The sequence below is a fragment of the Dinoponera quadriceps genome, unplaced genomic scaffold (assembly GCF_001313825.1).
Source record: "Dinoponera quadriceps isolate SergipeBrazil2010 unplaced genomic scaffold, ASM131382v1 scaffold1565, whole genome shotgun sequence".
NCBI classification, from domain to species: domain Eukaryota; kingdom Metazoa; phylum Arthropoda; class Insecta; order Hymenoptera; family Formicidae; genus Dinoponera; species Dinoponera quadriceps.
In genome coordinates, this window is record NW_014556124.1 from 2022421 (window position 1) to 2040837 (window position 18417).

General features: G+C 46.5%; 1 protein-coding gene across 1 annotated transcript in view; it reads left to right on the forward strand.

The window, feature by feature from the left end:
- The window catches only part of LOC106746655 (mediator of RNA polymerase II transcription subunit 13), a 41119-nt gene that overhangs the window by 1931 nt on the left and 20771 nt on the right, over positions 1-18417 (forward strand). Inside the window, exon 2 of the mRNA XM_014623451.1 lies at positions 17848-18193. Within this exon, the coding sequence (XP_014478937.1) occupies positions 17848-18193 (346 nt within the window). The remainder of the gene's footprint in view (positions 1-17847; positions 18194-18417) is intronic.

Here is an 18417-nt window from a genome sequence, read left to right on the forward strand (position 1 = left end):
CGTGTTACGGTGCTGAGGATTGGACGCGAAAACAGCCGCCGATTGATGGTTGACGCCATTCTAATAAGTTGCGTTAAGGTGCGCGCGTACACTTGGCGAAGGAACAACGAACGAATTTTCGCGAATTTGCGGTGTTACGTTTTAGAAAATGCGACAGAGTTGAACGGCACATTTCGGGCCGATTTGCTCGTAAGGCGGCTTTTCGAATGGTTTCGAAGAAAGTTCATGCGCGTTTGAACGTGAATACATTATTCGTTCGCTAGCTTTTGTACGCATCTTTAACCCTTTAAGGCCCGCACAGCGGTCATATTGGAGGAAAACGTTGTAATTTATAAGATCGTCTTAAAGAATGACGATGAGCATTTTTTTGTTCGAGTAAAATTGACCGTCGAGATCTTCTGAATGTACACATTTATATATATCGAGTGTTTGAGGTATAAAAATGAGGAGGTATTAAAATTGTTTTATTTAAAAAATATTTATCTTTCGTTTGTTTATAACACGACGTAACACGAAACGCGCGCCATAGAGCTATATTACTCAAAAATTCAGTTATAACTAAATATACGCCAGACTAAGATTTGTTGGCGAAAAAAATACCTGTTACTGTCAAAAAACGCGTAATCTCGCGTTGATAGCCACGAATCGAAGTAAGCAATGACTCGTGTCGAGATTTCGGGACAACCGACCAACAACGCGGAAAAAGAGGCTTCAAATACTCCGGTACATTCGAGTTCAAAGGTTTCACACCTTTTTTTCGGAAAGGAATAAACAATCGAAAAACATCAATTTATGTAAACCCAAGCATCGACGACTTTGCTCTACATGCGATTGCATGTAGTCATTTTTAATTGGAAAGACACTATTTCACGAGTCAAGACGGAGAGTACAGAAAAATTAATTTCGGATGAATCGTGGATGATCCTGCACGACGACGCGCGACACGGTCGGAAAGTAACATTACATCGACGGAACCATTGCTTCACCGACAGACAAGATTTGAGGAAAGTTAATACATTACTATGTACATCAGGCCTCAAAGGATTAAACGCAAGAGTGCATCGGGAGGAATAGATAGCGTTTCGCGTCCCGTGCTCTATCAGTATCCGAGTAACATGGGTGCTTCGGTCGAAGCTGCTGCACTCCGCGCGCGAGACGCGTGCCCGTCCTCCTCCTCCTTTTTTTTTATTCCGTCCATCAAGAGTGCAGTCACGATAAAACGACTCGTTTATCGCCCAGTTAAGAGCGTTTATCGGGCGAGAGACTGCTGGCGTCGGAGGAATCGCTTCGATTCTTTACGCGTCATCGACATTTCTTGCATACTACGCGCTCTCCTATTTACTGACAGACGTTTACCGCGTCCAACCGTGTCGCGCGTCGTTGTGCAGGATCATCCAAGAGCGGCGATTTCTCGTTCTTCGAATCGTGATATTTTTTCTCCATCTTTCAGAGAAACAAGGAGAAATGGAAAGAGAAAGAAAGAGAGAGAGAGAGAGAGAGAGAGAGAAAAGGGGAAGAAGGCAGATCCGCGCGCATACGTGTTCCGCGTTCGTGCATGTGACACATGTAGTTTTCGCAACGCGCGAATAAAGCCCATTAAATTTAATAGGGAAAGATCGGCAGAGTTGGAGGGCTGTTTAAAACAGCCGCATTCCATTGAATTCCGACAAAGGCAGGCTTTTTCGAAGCTTTATGAGACCCCGGACTTCGCCGCGAGCTAATTCGGCGGGGCCCCCTCGACGAAGCGCTCCGCCGCAATGTGTTTCATTCGATTAAACGCGCGACGCGCAGGTTCGCGCAAAATCTAAAAAAGCTCTGTTTGATCGTGGCGGCGGCAGCAAAGTGGCTAATGACATCCGCGTTACGTTTCTTTGTGCCGGGCGCGTTCGGTTTAATGGGATTTAATTGGGTGTCAGTCGTGAACAGTAATACGCGCAATAATTTATCGCGCGCGCGGATCCTCTCGGTTTGATATTCAATTTTTATCCGCGCCGGCCGCCGAGAACCCGTCGGGTGAGCCGACGCAAACGAGCGAGAGAGAGAGAGAGAGGGAAGCGCCCGAAGGTGATACGCGCGATAAGTCGGCGCGATCGGACGATCCGTCGGATTAGCGCGATCAGATTAACATAGATACGCGTGGATATCACAAATCCGCGTGAAGGTGCGCGATTAGTAGGTAGGTACCTTTCGCCGGTCGTTTTGAATTTATTAACATATTCGAACGTGTACACGTCCGTGTTCGTTTTCTATCCGCCGCGATAACCCGATTCCTCGTGCGCTTTAAATAAATAAGAAGACACCACAAGGCCTGGCAAACAAGAGCAGCATAAAATAAAAACACAGGAAGGAGAGGCAGCGCGTGAGGAAATTGCATCTCCGCCGAGGATTCCGAAGCTTAGGTTGCGCACTTTATACAGGATGTTCCTCAAATACCCAGTCATATCCAAGGAGGCGATTCTTCGGTTTGTTCCAAGTAAAAAAAAGGCTCATACAAACATGTGTCTTGAAATAAACTAAAGAATCGCTTCCTCGAGTACGGCTGTGTATTTAAGGAACACGCTATATAATCAATTAACTAATTTATATAATATCCAAATTTCGCGTTTGTATTACACAGGATACATCGGTGAATTATGTAGAATGAGTGAAAATTAATTAAGAGCCAATTTACAATCTCTTTTCTTTCTGCAGAACTCAATTTCAGCGTGAACAATCCCAAGTGCCCCCCCCCCCTCCATGTCTCTGTGAATGAAGCGCACGTCGGGATTGACCGAGGCTAGGGCCGTGTCTGAAACTGACAACGCGGAACATGTAACGATCCATTGGGCTTAATTAAGACGACGTGTAACGTCGTTGATGTGCACACAACTTGCGGAGTTTCTCTCTCTCTCTCTCTCTCTCTCTCTCTCTCGACAGAGAGGCGTTACGAAGAAACCGTTCTCCGTACGCGGGACAAAAACCACCGGTCAGAAATTGCCGGTGCTTTTTGCTCCACAATCTCTCTCTCTCTCTCTCTTTTCTTTCTTTCTCTCGCGTATATTTTATCACGGTAAAGCTCAACGAGCGTTGGCACATAAGAATAAACGATCTTACGCAGTGGCGCTCAATTTCGACGGTGAGGGTCCGCGCGCCGCGTTGTCGATCGGTGTCGTCGAGATGAAATTAATCAGACGGTTACGGCGCGGATAATACAACGACGGGGTCGATTAGCGGGGCCGGTTGGCAGAGAATCTTGATCGGGAAAATAAATGAACGTCGCGACTGTGCAGGCCGGATGACCGCGCGACGAAACGCGTCGGCTCGCTGAACGGCGGAATTCAATTTGGCGCGTCGTCGCCAGCCAAAAATGAAAACGCATTACGCGCGGCCGCTTAACGAAACGCTTCGCCAGGTGATTAACAGGGGCGAAGTTTCTCCTCCTCGTTGGACTACGTCTCGGCGAATCGATATCCTTGACATAGCTGCGGTTGCTTTTTGCAATAATACAAGGTAGAGCTGAAAGGTGTAATTTCATGGATAAGGTTGCATACACGCGAGTCGGCTCATCCGTCTTTTTCTTCTTCTGCTATACTACTACTACTTCTTCTACTTCTTCTTCTGCTTCTTCTTCTTCCATTCCTCTGCCTCTTCAACTCGCAGCTCCCGGCAGCAACGGCGTGTCGCGATTACGTTTCGCCGGTGCACCGGAAATCAAGCGAATCGATCGGACTACTTTATCGAATACACCACGTCTCAGGCGGCGGTAGCAGGTTGCCGAGATTAAGCGGCGCCGAGAAGAATAGCATGCCCGAAAATTGTGGCGCTCACCTAACGGGGGAGTGAGTCGTCGATCGGAAGTGATTATTAAACATGACCGTGTCGGTTTGTTAACCGGCTGACCACCTCGTGTCAGATCGCATATTCTATTAATGTTAATTGATAATTAGAATTCGTCTGCATATATTATTTCATTTCTAACTCGTGTGATTCCGAGGCCACGTGTGACTCGAGAGCGAGAGAGCTCTCCGCGTGTTGCGAATTTTTTCTGAATTCCGGCTGGAGCTTCTTCTTCTCGCGTTTTTGCTTGCTTGCTTTCTTTCTTTTTCTCCTTCTTTTGTCTTTCTAATTCACCCGAAATTATTCGAGAAATTCGAGCTTCCGTCGCTGAGCAGAGGTGCTGCTTCGTTGACCTCGCGAATAAAAACTAAAACTGTCAATTTTCGATAATTTTGAAGCTTCGGAGGGTACAATCCAGAGATTATATAGTTAAAAAATCTTATAATTCCGATGTTTCGAAGCTTCGATATTTTCTAAACTCGAGCAATAAACCCCTTGCAAGTAAAAATATTTTACTGTTAATCAACAACCAGAATTCGTCTGCATGCGATTTCACTTCTAGCTCATGCTATTTCGGGGTCACGTGCGTTTGAACGAGAGTTCTCGACGCGTTGTGAATTCTTTCGAAATTCTTTACGGGAACTTCTCACCGTTTCGCTTTCTTTCTTTCCTTCTTTCCAATTCGTCCGAAATTATTCGAGACATTCTCGAGTCTCCGTCGACCTCGCGAATAAAAAGAAGTCTCTGCCGCGAGCGTTTCTTCGAGCGCGGATTTAGAGAACCCCTGCGCGCTTTACGCAGCCACGTCGTGGCGTTCCAGTGACTCCCCGTTCGCAAGCGTAGGTACGTCAGGCACGCGGCGGCGGGCTCCTCGGCCGGCCGGAGTCACTCGGCTAGATTATGCTGAAACTGGTGCTCCGCGAAGTGAGAGGGGAGAGGGGGAAGCCGCGACGGGAAGGGAGGGATCTCGCCCAGCCTAGGTGAAAGCCTTGCACCGACTCGCGAGGACGCGAGTTAAAACTATAGAAGGAGAGGCCTCGCTCGCGCGGCGGCCAACACCGTCGAGTTTTGCTTCTGCGTCGTTTTCTTTACGCCCTTTGTTACGTACGCGATTGTCACGATGTGGAAAAAAGACGAACGCTATGCGCTCTCTCTCTCTCTCTCTCTCAAGGTTAAGGAATCTGCGGGGAACAGCTGGCCGATTAGTTGGACGAAATCGCTCGTATCACTAGAGGCGTACTTGTTTTATAATCGAGAGAGAGAGAGAGAGAGAGAAAAAAACGGGTTTCACGCGTCGACTCTCTCGGATCCTTCGAGTATTATTTCGTCTGCTCGCTTTTCCCCCCGGCTTTTCCGACTCCTTTCTTCGCGACGTGGAAAACTCGTAGGAAACACACTCGATCGTAAACCGTTGCGGCTCACCAGCTACACCAGCGTGTGTACCGGGTGTTCGCGATTTCATTGCTCTTGTTGTTAGCGGCGTTGCCATTGACATTGCCGCGCGCGTTAAAAGTGTCCGATCATCTTCTCATGTTGCCAATAAAGCACGCGGATAAAGATATTTTGAGGTGGTTCCGTCGTATAGCGCGCGCTGACTCGCCGATCGCGTTGTCCGGTAATTGTATTTGCTTATTGAAATATCAACAATTAATCGAGATCGGATCCCGTCCGCCGTTGCATGAGAGAGAGAGAGGGGGGGGGGATAGATTCACTGCATCTTATACCCCGCTATTCCCGCTCGTTATTATCGCTTTCGATTTTCGGTACTTTCTCGCGTTTAGACTCGGCGAACACAAACATCGACGATGGCGACGACGGTGGTTCGCGTCGCTCTGAACAAAATTATGCACTCGGTATCAATCGCGCTCGTTCGTCGACCCGTCGACGAAATTAGGTCGAATTTCACCGTTGACGATAATTAGTCGTTTTAAGGACAATGACACGGAGGGTGACGAGGGGGAATGACGCGATCGGGGAAATATCGAACGCACACCGCGATGCGAATCCCGAACGCGGCGGGCGGGTGAGACGCGGGCGGGATGAAAGGCGATTCCGTTACGTCGTACGGCTCCTCCGCGCGATGGAATATTTACGGCCGCGCGCGCGGATGGCGGAATCGGGGAGAGGCAGCGGTGGTGGCGTGCGCGCAACAAAGGAACACAAAGGCGATTGTCGGGAGCGGCGAATTTGAGAGTTTTCTGAGCCGCGCCGATTTCCGAGGGGGCGACGGCGGGGAAAGCACTGATTCCGTCCGTGCTGAGACAACGCTCCTGCCCCTCCCCCGACCGAGGTTACCACCCCGTTTCAGTCCCCGTCAGGTCGGGCCCGGAGTTGCTCTCCTCGTGTGCTCCTCTCCTCCTGTATCCTGCGCTCCTTCCCAACGACGCGCTTAGTCCCGGCCCACCGGCGTAAAAATAGAACGAAAGGGAGGATATCGCGACCGATTAGGAAGCGGACGGCGGGGTTACAGGCTCTGAGACGGGACTGAGTTCGCCCTACGAGCGATCATTTTTCGTAGATACGGTCGCGTTCGGTGTGTGTATTTGAACATTGAAAATCCTATTTAGTTGACTTAAGCGAAATTTGTTCAGAATATATTTAATATCTCTTGGTTGTGAGGACAAAAAATTTGATTTTCCGGCACCAAACCTTTTTCCATTCTCGTTTCAGAGGGCCAAATTTTGGTTCTTACAATCAACCATTCGTTCGCCTACATCCAAACCAAATTTCGTTCGAGTCAGCTAAATGGGTAATTTTTTCAGTACACTTTGTCGTATAAATATCTGAAAATTGGATGTACGAGGGAGAGAGAGAGAGAGTCTCTGGTTTCTACTTCGGATAATTGATCCAATTCGTTGTACCGCGACATCGAGCCTCGAGGGTGGGCGCGCGCATGCACGCACGTCTTCTCGTGAATCTTTCAGGACATTTAACGACGCGAATTTACAAGTTCGCGCGGGGAATTCCCCGCTTTGAGAAAATCCGCAAGGCGTACCTTACCGGCGAAATATCCCGTAAACTATGAACCATAAATTGCGGCGCGCTCGCCTGCAGCGCGCGCAACTGCTGCTGCTCGATGCGACGTTTTAACAATTTTCCGATAAATTATTAGCGGTTTCGCAAACAGCTTGCGAACGAGTCCGTTAGCATTTAACTGGATATACATTATCGATGCACGCGTGGGCGTGCGTGCGTGCGTTTCGAGCGGGTATCGCGAGTGCAGTTTCCAAGTCGCGTCAATTTTTCAGCCGAAATCGATCGCCCGGGGTACGTTCGGGGATGCTTTTAGCGCGCCCAGCGTGGAATCCTTGCACGGCGTACATCGCAATAGCGAACTTCGAGCGGCTATCGTCTCTCGGATTCGCTCGCGCCGCTATAAATCGCGCATCCCGTTCCTCCGTGGAAATCGAACCTGGTGAAAGGGTGTCCCGCCTTTGTTCATCCCTTTGGCGGCAGGATATGCGTGTAATCTCCTTTGCGAAAAGTGTGTTGCGGTTACCGGACGAAATCGGCAAGGTGAAGTTCGCGAATGTCTCTCGCGCGTTTCGCAAATGCGAGGAAAAAATACGGGATATAATAGCCGGAATCGTTAATAGCGCGCGATGTGTAACGGCAAGCCGGTCGGCAAGGAGCGATTTTACGGGACGATCGGACTCGGGGCCATTCGACTCTTTGTGCAGCGAGAATTTGTCACGACCGCATGAGGCTTTATTCCGGACACATTGGTGAACGCTGAATATACGCCCTTTTCATTCAAGGTTCCGCTTTTCTTATACGAGCGTCATGTGTAATGTTCGCTTCAGTTTGAGAGTCAGAAAGGCGTATTTGGCGCTTGATACGCGTGTCCACATGGGGAGAAATAATTAGAGGCAAATTTTTATTTGCAAATAAATATATACAGTGTGTTTGTTAAATATTGTTCGATATTTTAGATAGTGATTTTTTAGGCCATTTTATGAAGAAAAAAAACGTAGTTCTTCTAAAAACCATATTTAGGATTTTAATGAAAACTACTGTGACATTTAGAACTAATAGGGACATTATACAACATTTTCAGAATTATTAGTCATTTTGTTTTGAAAATACAACCATAGGAAATTTACAATGTGCTGTAATAATACGCGCGATATATATATATATATATCTTTTTTATATAATTAAATATTTATATATTACTTTCTATTATTACTTCTATTAGCTCAACTGATGTTCAAATAAAGCATTAATAAGAAAAATAAATAACATCTCGATATTTACAACACATTGAATGCATATTTATCTTAATTTCGTTTAAAATTAACATTCGATAAAGTTACCGGAAATTTTTTTTTCTGGTAAATAATTAGCTTATTAGTTGGGAACCCCTTAATATCGTCACTAAAAATCCGGCATTCTACGAACCAGTAATTTTTATATTTGCTATTTCATGAAGTAATTTCTCTTACAAAATAGTGTACAAGGTGTCGACAAAATTTCCCGGATCGGCAGAGCACCGAGGAGAGACGAATAACGCGAGAAATTCATCGATTCGTACGACGAGCTGCGTCGCGGACACCTCGTTGCTGTCGTAGACTCCACGGAATAAGAATACGACGGTGCACGTAGGATGGAAACGGAGTTTCGCAGCGTGAAAGCGTAAAGATCTGCGCGTGAGCATTGTGTCGAACAACCCGGCGCGCTCTATAACGAGGCTCGTTGTTACGGCATCGGCGATCTGCTTTCTCTCGGTCGAGGAGGAGATCATCGACTATTTGACCTCTCGCTGCGAACTTCGCCGGCTCCGGCTTAATCTCCTATTAGTTAGCGACCGGTTTGTTTGTACCATCACAAGTATCGACATAATCGTCACGCTCCGCCGTTCCTAATAATCGCGTCATTATACTTCGGAACGTGGACGTTGCATCGCGCGCTCGCTACGTCTCGTCCTCCCGCAAACTCGTACGGCTAATCGTCTCTAATTGTTTGCAGAGTGATGTTTCAAAAGTAACGGCATAGCTGAGAGGGGGGAGGGGAGAGTTCTCAGCACGCACCCTGACGGTGTTCTTCGAAATATTTCTGTCTCGGTGAATCCTCCTCCGAGAGCGAGAGATAGATATATAGAGTTTATTTGCCTTGCCTTGAGTAACCCCACTTGGCACCCAGTAAAGTTACATGTTACAAAGAGCACGGACGCAAATAATCGTGAAAAATATACATGTACAGGGTGGTCTTTAAGTGTTCTAAAAAATTTCACGGGGTGATTTCTCATATTGATTCAAGGCGAAAATGTCATACAGCCGAAACGGATTAGTTTCAAAGATACAATATGCCAAAGTTGAAAGAAAAAATTGGTTTATCCAAAAATTTCACTCGCATTATTTTGATGAAACTTTGTGTATGTTTCAAGGACGTAAAATGTCCTTGACGGCCGTGTACTTTTGATTATATCATGTATAAAACGTAAAAGGGCTTTATTCATTTGCAGTTTACGAGAACTTGAATTTGTTCTGTTTTCTCATAAGTGGCTTATTTTATCGAAAATAGTATAGAGATCTGAGAGATATGGTCATATGAAATTTTCGTCTTGAATTAACATAAAAATCACCCTTTAAAATTTTTTACAACATTTGATTCTTTAAAGTCCATACATCGATCCCATTAGAGCAAATATTGTAATTTGTAAGATCGTCTTAAAAACGTTTCTGATGAAATTTTTTTTTGTCCGAATAAAATTAGCCGTCGAGAAGTACGGTTTTCTGAATGAAACATAATTATGTACATTTGGCATTTAAAATGGAAGAGTGAGAAAATATCAAAATTTTACTTAAAAATCTTTATTTTCCGCTTTTTTATAATATGATCGTTGGAAAACATCGTATAAAGATTCATAAATGAATATACTTACATTTTTCCTCAAAGAATTTTATGTAAATCCGAATTTTATGTAATCGACGACTTTGCTTTGCATACGATTGCATATATTGGTCTTCAGCTGGAAAAACATCGTTTCACGCGTTAGAATATGACTTCATTCAGGACAGACTGATAATAAAAGAAAAGTTAATATTTTAAAAAATAATTACAATCATAATAAATAAGAGAAAGAGAGGAAGAAGAAAAATTACACGCGCACGAATACGCCTTCGTTCTCATTTCCTCGCCGAGGGTCTCCCTCGACGCTGTTTCTCGCACACGCGGAACCGTCGAGTTGCGTTACAAAGCTTCGCGCGCATCAAACAGCGCGATAGAAAAAAAAATACAAAGAAGGAAAAAGTTAGCTGGCGAAACGCACACGTTTGCACACGTAAACGCGCTCCCACCCACCCACACACACGCGCGCGCGCGGTTTGAAAGAGCTCGCGCGCGGAAACTCTCGTCCGTTAAATTTCGAAGCGGGTCGATTCTGGATCGTCGCCGCGCGGCGGCGATGCACCCGACATGAGCGCGCGCGCACACACACACACGCACGCAGGTAACGCCCAACGCATTTTCAATGTTAATGCGTCCTTCTTTTATCGACGCGCGTCCCATACGCCGACACACGGGGCGCCTCGGTACCATTCGCCGCGGTAGAAATTTCACCTCGGTACTCGGGCGGAAATATCCGACGTTGAAATTTCACGAGAGGAGGGAGGGGAGGAAAAACTGCCCGCGAGGCGGCGAAGCCACAAGTCGACTCGAGGAATTTTCGTCCGGCGAAAGTCCGACTGCCCGAATCCCGAAGAGAGTTCTCTCTCTCTCTCTCTCTCTCTCTCTTGGGTGAAAGGAGTGCCGCGCGCAGCGACAGTCCTATGCAGGACACCCTATATAGGAACGCACGCCAGGTTGCAGGAATCTATCTACCGTCTAGTCTCGGGTAGCAGCGGCTAGCCAGGTTCCAGTCGAGGCGACCCAGCCGGCGAGGATCCGCGAATCTACTTTCGAGCGGGCCGCTCGCTCGTTCGTTCGTTCACTCGTTCGCTCGCGAGGAGAGTTCTGCCTGCTTCGTTACGCACACGCACGTAACGTTCGTGCGGCTTTAACGGCGACGGCGTAAGGAGGGCAGTAACAGAAATGGGAACCTATTGCGGCGGGAATGCTCTCTCCACGAGCGAGTACCGTAAATACGGTGTTGCGCGGCGCAATAAAAATAGAATACGGGATAGTCCCGCTTCTGCCTTTCTTTCTCTATTTCTCCCGCGTTGATGTCGCGTCGATATTTTAATCGTGACTGATATTGCCGTATTATCTCGCGACTCCGCGGCGTTCGTGCTTTATCATCGCCGATAATGACACTACCTGCTAATTCCCGCTCCGGGCGAAATTGCGGTTTCGTACCACGAATAAATTACCGCTCCCCGGCGGATCGTCATAGTCATCGTCCTCTTTGCAACGTTCAGCGAGCTGCTGCTATCATCTCCCCCGCGCCGGCAATTAGCCCATCTCTCTCTCTCTCTTTCTCATACATATGGACAATTTTACGTAAGCGCTTTTCGGCGTATCAATTCGCTCGCCCGCCCCCGATCTGGAAGCGTAGATTGCATCGGATTATACGGGCCGGCTCGAGATCATTCTCGCGAAATATCGAATATTTGTTTATCCGTTGCGCCTCATCATGATATCCGATATCGGGGGGGAGGGGGATTTCCCGCGTAGCCGAAGCATGAATTCCGCGCTCCGTATCCGTTATAGGATCCCCCCGAAGCATTAAAGCCGCCGCAACGGGGTCCGTCAGAATCTCGCGCGACACATTCATCGGCCGGATCTTCCCGTGAACGCGCGAGAAAAAGGATCAGTGTGGCGGCGGAGGAGTAGGAGTAAAAGGAGGAGGAGGAGACAAGCCGTGCGAAGGTAGCGGTGGAGCAGCGGAGAGCGAGTGAGAGAGAAACGGAGTGTGGCGCGCGTGGACGGATGGTTCGAGGGGGATATGGGGGTTCCCCGAGTCGAACGCGCGAGCCCACGCGGGCGGCCTTGCACGTCGCCTTGCTTGTATTGATCAGCGGGCTTGACAGCCCCGTAGCGTTACGGCGGGCGCCTTCGTCCTCTATCTCTATCCTTCTCCCGTTCTCGCCGATCGGTCGGTTGGTCGGTCGGCCGGTCGGTCGGCGCGCACGAATATTTTGTCTCGCCGCCGTGTACACACATACTCGCGCTCTTCGCGCACACACACATACACACGCGTATACGCCGCGTCGTTACCGACATTGTATCGTATCCTGATGTAGGCGCCAGCGCGCGCGCGTCCCTACCTTCGGACGCGCGCGATTCTCGCTCGTCGTCCTCTCCGCGCGCGCGGAAGGCGCGTATCGACCGGTCGTTACGTCTCCACGAGGCTCTGCGTACCACGCGCACTCTCTCGAGAAAGAGGAGGACGCTCTCCCGCGAGCACGAGGGGATGGCCGTCGTCGCGTCGGTCGCCGAGATTCTGGCCGATCGAATCGCCGTGTCCCGCCGGGAACTCGCCGGACGGTGTCCCGCGAGCGGTATAACGAGATACGATTCGTACCCCCCTCATCGCCGTTTTGTATGAATGGAGAACCGGACGGTGTGCGGCGGGGTACTACGAGAAGTCTGTCTCTCCCACGGCGGAGTCTCTCGACGATGAGTCCTCTCCCGGTCACCGACAACGGGCGCCACCGTCTCTGAAGGCGATGCATCCCCGATCTTCGGTTGAAATTCGTATCGATCGGCCGTCCCGCGTTTCGGCGAAACTTAACATCCGCCGGCGTCCCGCGCGAAAATACGACCACCGGACGAGTCGGCTACCCACGTAGCAACACGCTTCCCCCCACGTTTCTTCGGGCGAAATGAGCCTACCCGCGCTTTATTACACCGAGTACATCGCACTCGTTCTTCCTGGGGGAGAGGTGCCGTTCAACACTGACTTTACGCGTTCCTCGATCTCGCTGTGACGCGTCGCGAAAAAGGTCATACGACTACCGCGTGCCGTCTTGAAATAGACGCGTCTCCTCGTGCGCGTTATAATATTATCGCATACCTCTCTCTCTTTGCGGCGGAGAAACGGTTGCACGAGAGCAGCGTTACCTCGTGCGTTTCGTCTACCCCCCCCTTTGGCTGCCTCCGCGCTTGTGTTGTGCGTCGCAGTTAACCTCGAGAATTCCTCCGAGCGCAGCTCGCCCCGCGAAGGCGCCACGATCTTATTACCTGCGCGGTGGTTGTACACACATATTTGAATCGTTCTGATTATGTCAGCTGGCACTCTGACGTAAGGAGACGCCCGGCCCCGATTGGACGACAGAGGCGCGCGCCCACTCGGTGACTACGTGCGCGCGCGCACGTTTACGGCTCCCTTCAGAGCGCTCGGAGCTCCCGAATGCATCGCGGCGACGACGTCACGCGACATCCACCATCATTCGCCGATAACGCGCAGGGTTGCTGCAAAGTGCAGGAGGCGCTTGTTGCTCGTCATTAAAGTACTGTTAGGTACAGTTAGGACCGTTGCAATTCTTTTTACAAGTTTCGCTACGCATTCCGCGTTCGATAAGAGAATTCGTTTTTTTTTCTTTTTTTTATTTCTTAAGAGATGCATCTTCCTATTACGAGATGCTTGGCGAAACTCAAAGGAAGGGTTGAAACCGTCTTGTGACTGACCGTATCTCTAATAAGAGTATAGTAACGAAGGAGACAACCATAAGCCGTTAATACGGAACCTGTGGTGTATTCGTCATAATTCATTTCTGTAATCAATACTGAACGAAAAAGTAAGGAAAATTTTGAAAAATTTTTTTTTAACTTGTGTATGACATTTTATGAAAGTTGCGTATCTAAAAACACACTATCCCTAACCTAACTTAACCAACTCGGGATATTTTGCATCTAAAGCAAAAATATTTTAATTTTTTCTGTACATATATATATAGTTTGATTGTATATGGTATTTAGTTTATAAAAATTAGGAGATTGTTAATTATGTGCGCAATTAAGTGATGTTGACAAGTAATTACAAATGTAATAAGTAAATTAAAAAGTCACATTTCATTATTAATAATACGTATTCAATAATAACAACATCATATAATTAATATTAAATATAACATTAAATGGAACTTATACAGTAATACACATCGATGCGCATGGAAGGATGACAGTGTGACCTGACAACTTGCTTTTTACCGTGCTTGTCACATAAAGAAATAAAAAAATATAATAATCGGCCTTGATAGAATTCGACTTGGATTGACAACATGCAAATCGTACACCTGTCTTTATGCTACACTTGAAGCACTTCACTCTTATTAGATTTTAACTAATCAAGTACACGTCTAAAGATGAAATTTTGAATATGAGACGCTTCTTTCAGAATAAAATATATTTTAAATATATTTTGGGTTAACATTTCTTTATACAAAAAAATTTTTATTATCTTATACGTAAAATTACGCAAACATTATCATTTATTTTAGTATACACAATAATGAATTCAATTTTTCCTTATATCAATATTTCCCTATTAGATATGCCGAATAGATGAACCAATCAAAAATCGGCCAACGGTGTCCGTTACTCTTACTAGAGATATTCTACTTGTCATATTTATGTCTTTGTATTTTACGTAATCAGGAGGTAGATTGTGTATCTCAAAACAAAATGACAGTTACAAAAGTGAGCGAATTTATTGGAATATTTATAATCTCATTGGTGAAAACACCTACACGGAAAAAAATATTTTGCTGGCACAGCAAGTTTCTCAGTCATTGTGTGGACAGCAAAAGGATTTATTGGGACAGTAAAAAGATTTGTTAAGAATATTAATTGCTATTTGCTAGCTATGTGGCTATGTAGCCAGCAAAATAATTTGGTTATGCCAACCAGACGTTTTGCTGCAACAAAATTATTTTGTTCGCGTAACAAATCTTTTTTCTGTCCGCACAATAACCGAGAAATTTGCTATGCCAGCGAAACATTTTTTCCATGCGGTGAGAATTGCTCATTTTTGTTATTCTCATTACGTCTCGAGATGATACAATCGACTTTCAGGTCGAAACATTATTTTTTCCGACGAACCGCGCGAACGTGCACGCGAAAGAGAGAGAGAGAGAGAGAGAGAGAGAGAGTTAATTATCGAAATTTCACCCAGCGGCCACTTACAACGTCCGCACTTACCGTGTTGGTTTATCGCCGCCGAGTTAAAAGTTACATAAACATGGGGGAACTGTGCGCATAGCGGGTGATAACGACGAATCTAATAGGTGCACGCGGTCGCGCTCGCTCCCGCGTGGATCTTTCTTCAACAAGCGTCGCGCGTATTTGCGCCGCTTGTTTGCTGTCAATCGGAGTTTACGCACGCGCGCGCGAGCGAGCGAGCACATATACACACACACACACACGTACGCACATACGTGATGCCGAAGCAAGCGGCGTGAAGTGCGCCGCGCACGCGTTCCGCGTACGATCGACGCGCGTCGATGACTCGCCGTTGGCCGGCGCGGAACGAGACATCGACTAATCGCGCGCGCGCGCGCGGAAGGCGACGGCGCGGCCGGAAAGCGCGCGCGAATCAGGTGCGATGAAGATACCGAATCGGGGTGAATGGACTCTGCTCGTTAGCGGAGATAAGGCATTTTCCATCAGCGGTCCGATGACGACAGAAACGGATCGCGATCTCGGATGATGATACCCGGCGCGGATAGATCGCGATCTCAACGTAATCTTAAACAGATAGCCTCGCGCCGACGAGGAAATGGAAATTCGAATGAAAATGGCTCCTAGTTATTTGTTTGATGTATACAAACACCAATGCAGCAAAGATAAACAGAGATTGCAGGAGGAGCGAAATGTGCTGCTCGTAAGAGTTTGCATTTTACGTTATCACGTTCGGTTGTTCTCTTCACGCGTCTTCGACGCAACTTGAACTTGATCCTTGCAACCTTTCGTGGTTTAGCAATCCCCGCATCATCATCATCATCATCTCTGTGCGCGTTCCTTCGCCGAGAAATTTCCCCCGGACAAACGGGCGAACTTCAACTTCTCGAGAGATCTCGCCGAGAAGTGGCCGTACCTTCCGGAGAATTCTATCCTCCATCGCGAAACGTCGATTAAGGTCGAGTGAATTAGTGTCAATGGGATTATTAAATATTTCGAAGTGAGGTGTATCTCCTAATGTAGGTCGGGAGAGAGATTGACGGATCGGACGTAATGCATTTCGGCTGATAATGCGGAACAGAGTTGCAATTTGCAAAATGCATTAATTAATCATGCAATTAGCAACTAGACCGCGCGCGCGCGCATACATGTTTATTTGTCGGAGCCATCGCGACGCGGTCGTAAATGATAATAGACGTATGAATAAATTAGCGACTTGTCACGTTGCGTGACAAATAGAAACACACTGTGCCGGTAAGGTCAAGGACCGACACGACGACGACGACGGCGATGATGGCGTGTGCTTTCTCGACGACCAAAGCCGCGCGCGCGTTCGCCTGTATACGTGTATTTTACTGGGTAATGCGCGCGTTTTGCCCCGCGCTCAAAGGATAATTTATTACCGTGCGATTTAACGTCTTCGTACGCCACTTTACTACAGCTACCGTGATCGGTCACGGTCAATGTTATCTTTTGTTCGACCACGTGTATATATATTTTCTTTGCACGTTCGCGCGCATTTACAGCTGATACGTCTCTATTGATAGACTCTGACGGGCCACTTGCGCTGTACGGGGAGAGAGAGAGAGAGAGAGAGAGAGAGAGAGATTTGAAAGGCCAGATTGCTTATCGTATCGAGCAGTCTCTATTCTAATAGTTAGCGGACACGTTCTTGAGAACTCTTACAGCAAACGTGTGCTGTTACGGCGCTCTTACGGTTATTTATAGCACGACTTAAAGATGTAGATGCCCATAAGTCAAGATAATGAAAAAAACAATATGAAAAAATTTACAAATCGATCTACATTGCATTTAAATTGGAAATAGTCACCTGAGGTCTTTTAGACTCCAATTAAAAGTCACTATTGTTAACAAAATACAGCATATTACCGATTGTTCAATGGTTTATCATTATTCAAGGATATTATAAATACTGATTTGTTCGCTAGTTTTTGTAAAAAAAATGAGAAGAAACTAAAAAAATATTTAAGAAACGGAATAAACACGTCGAGTGTTCGTGATCGTTCGCTTAAAAAAAATAAGGCAGCTATTCCCGTTAAAAGAGGCTGCCGAAAGTTTGACTAATTGAATAATTCGGAGCCTGGAGATCAAAAGTTATTCCACTTTAAGGAAGGTTGCAGAGTAAAATGAGTTTGATAAGAATTCGATGAAACATGCACTGCGTATACATTGATGTATTATCTAACTCATTGCTTATACATTGAAGCATTATCTAACTCAGTGCTATTAAGAAAAATATTGACCATGCAAATGTTGAGAGACTAAAGTTGACACTTTTCATACAATATTCTTTGAGAGATTAGCGTGCTATTTTTAATTGCTATTTTTAATATCTTCTAAACTAAGAATAAGATTTTAATGAAAAACTGTTATGATATTAAAGACCAATATGCAGATATTATACACAAATTTCAGAATTATTGACCATTTTGTTTTGAAGATACAGTAGTGTAAAATTCATAACTTAAAGTAATACTTGAAAAATACATATATATTTAAATAGTTATATAACTCTATCTTTTATCTGTGTTTCTCTATTAGATCAACTTATATATAAAAATTGCATTAATAAGGAAAATAAAAATAATATTTTCATATTTATAACATTGTATATATATATATAATTTGAAATGAAGTTGAGGTAGACATATATATATGTCTGTCTCAACTGCATTTCAAATTAACATTTATTATTTAAATAGGTAAAATAAATATGTAGGAACGTAGTTTTGCTCGATAAATGCTAAATTTATGAGTGGGCTCTTGATGCGCCACTAGAAATATGGCACTAATGAATAATACGTTCTTTAACGATCGACATTTAAATTACAAATCGCCGCGTCTGTCGCGTATTTTTCCTGCATTTTTTCCTATATTCCGCATTAACAGAAAAAAAAATTGTCTGTTAGCATTGACACCATCACTAACCGCTGACGAATTGTTTTGCAGACATCCCTCTGTGGTATCAAATGGAGAAAACTCGTCTGGGGCGAGGTGGCCGGCGGATTTGGTGGTACCCCTCTCGAGGACCCGGTACTGTCGAGTTTCTCGCGATGTCTCGCTGGTGACATCCTGTGCGTGTGGCGGCGTGTGGCCGGCACGCCGGCCTCCAACGGCCCGGCGGCCGTTGCCGCCGCCGCTTCGGCGCCCGGGGCTGGCATCTTCGACCTGGGCATCGCGCCCTCGCCCGCGCCCCCGCCGCTCTCCCTCAACGCCGCCAAGGAGCTTTGGATCTTCTGGTACGGCGAGGAACCTGATCTCTCCGGTCTCGTATCACCGGAGCTCATCGCTTGCGGTGAGTATATTATGTATCTGCCCGGAAGCGCCGCGCACTAAGTTCCTCGTCCCGGAAATCGGCCCGGCCGGGATTAGCGTTTAAAGTTCCCGTAAACGGTGAACCCGTCTGTTTTAGAACGCGTCAAGGTATATACTCACGAAACGCCACACTCGAGGTAGAGAGTTTCCACACGTCGCGTTTCTGCCTTGAAAGAGAAAGGGTCGAGTGTGTCCGTTTCTTCA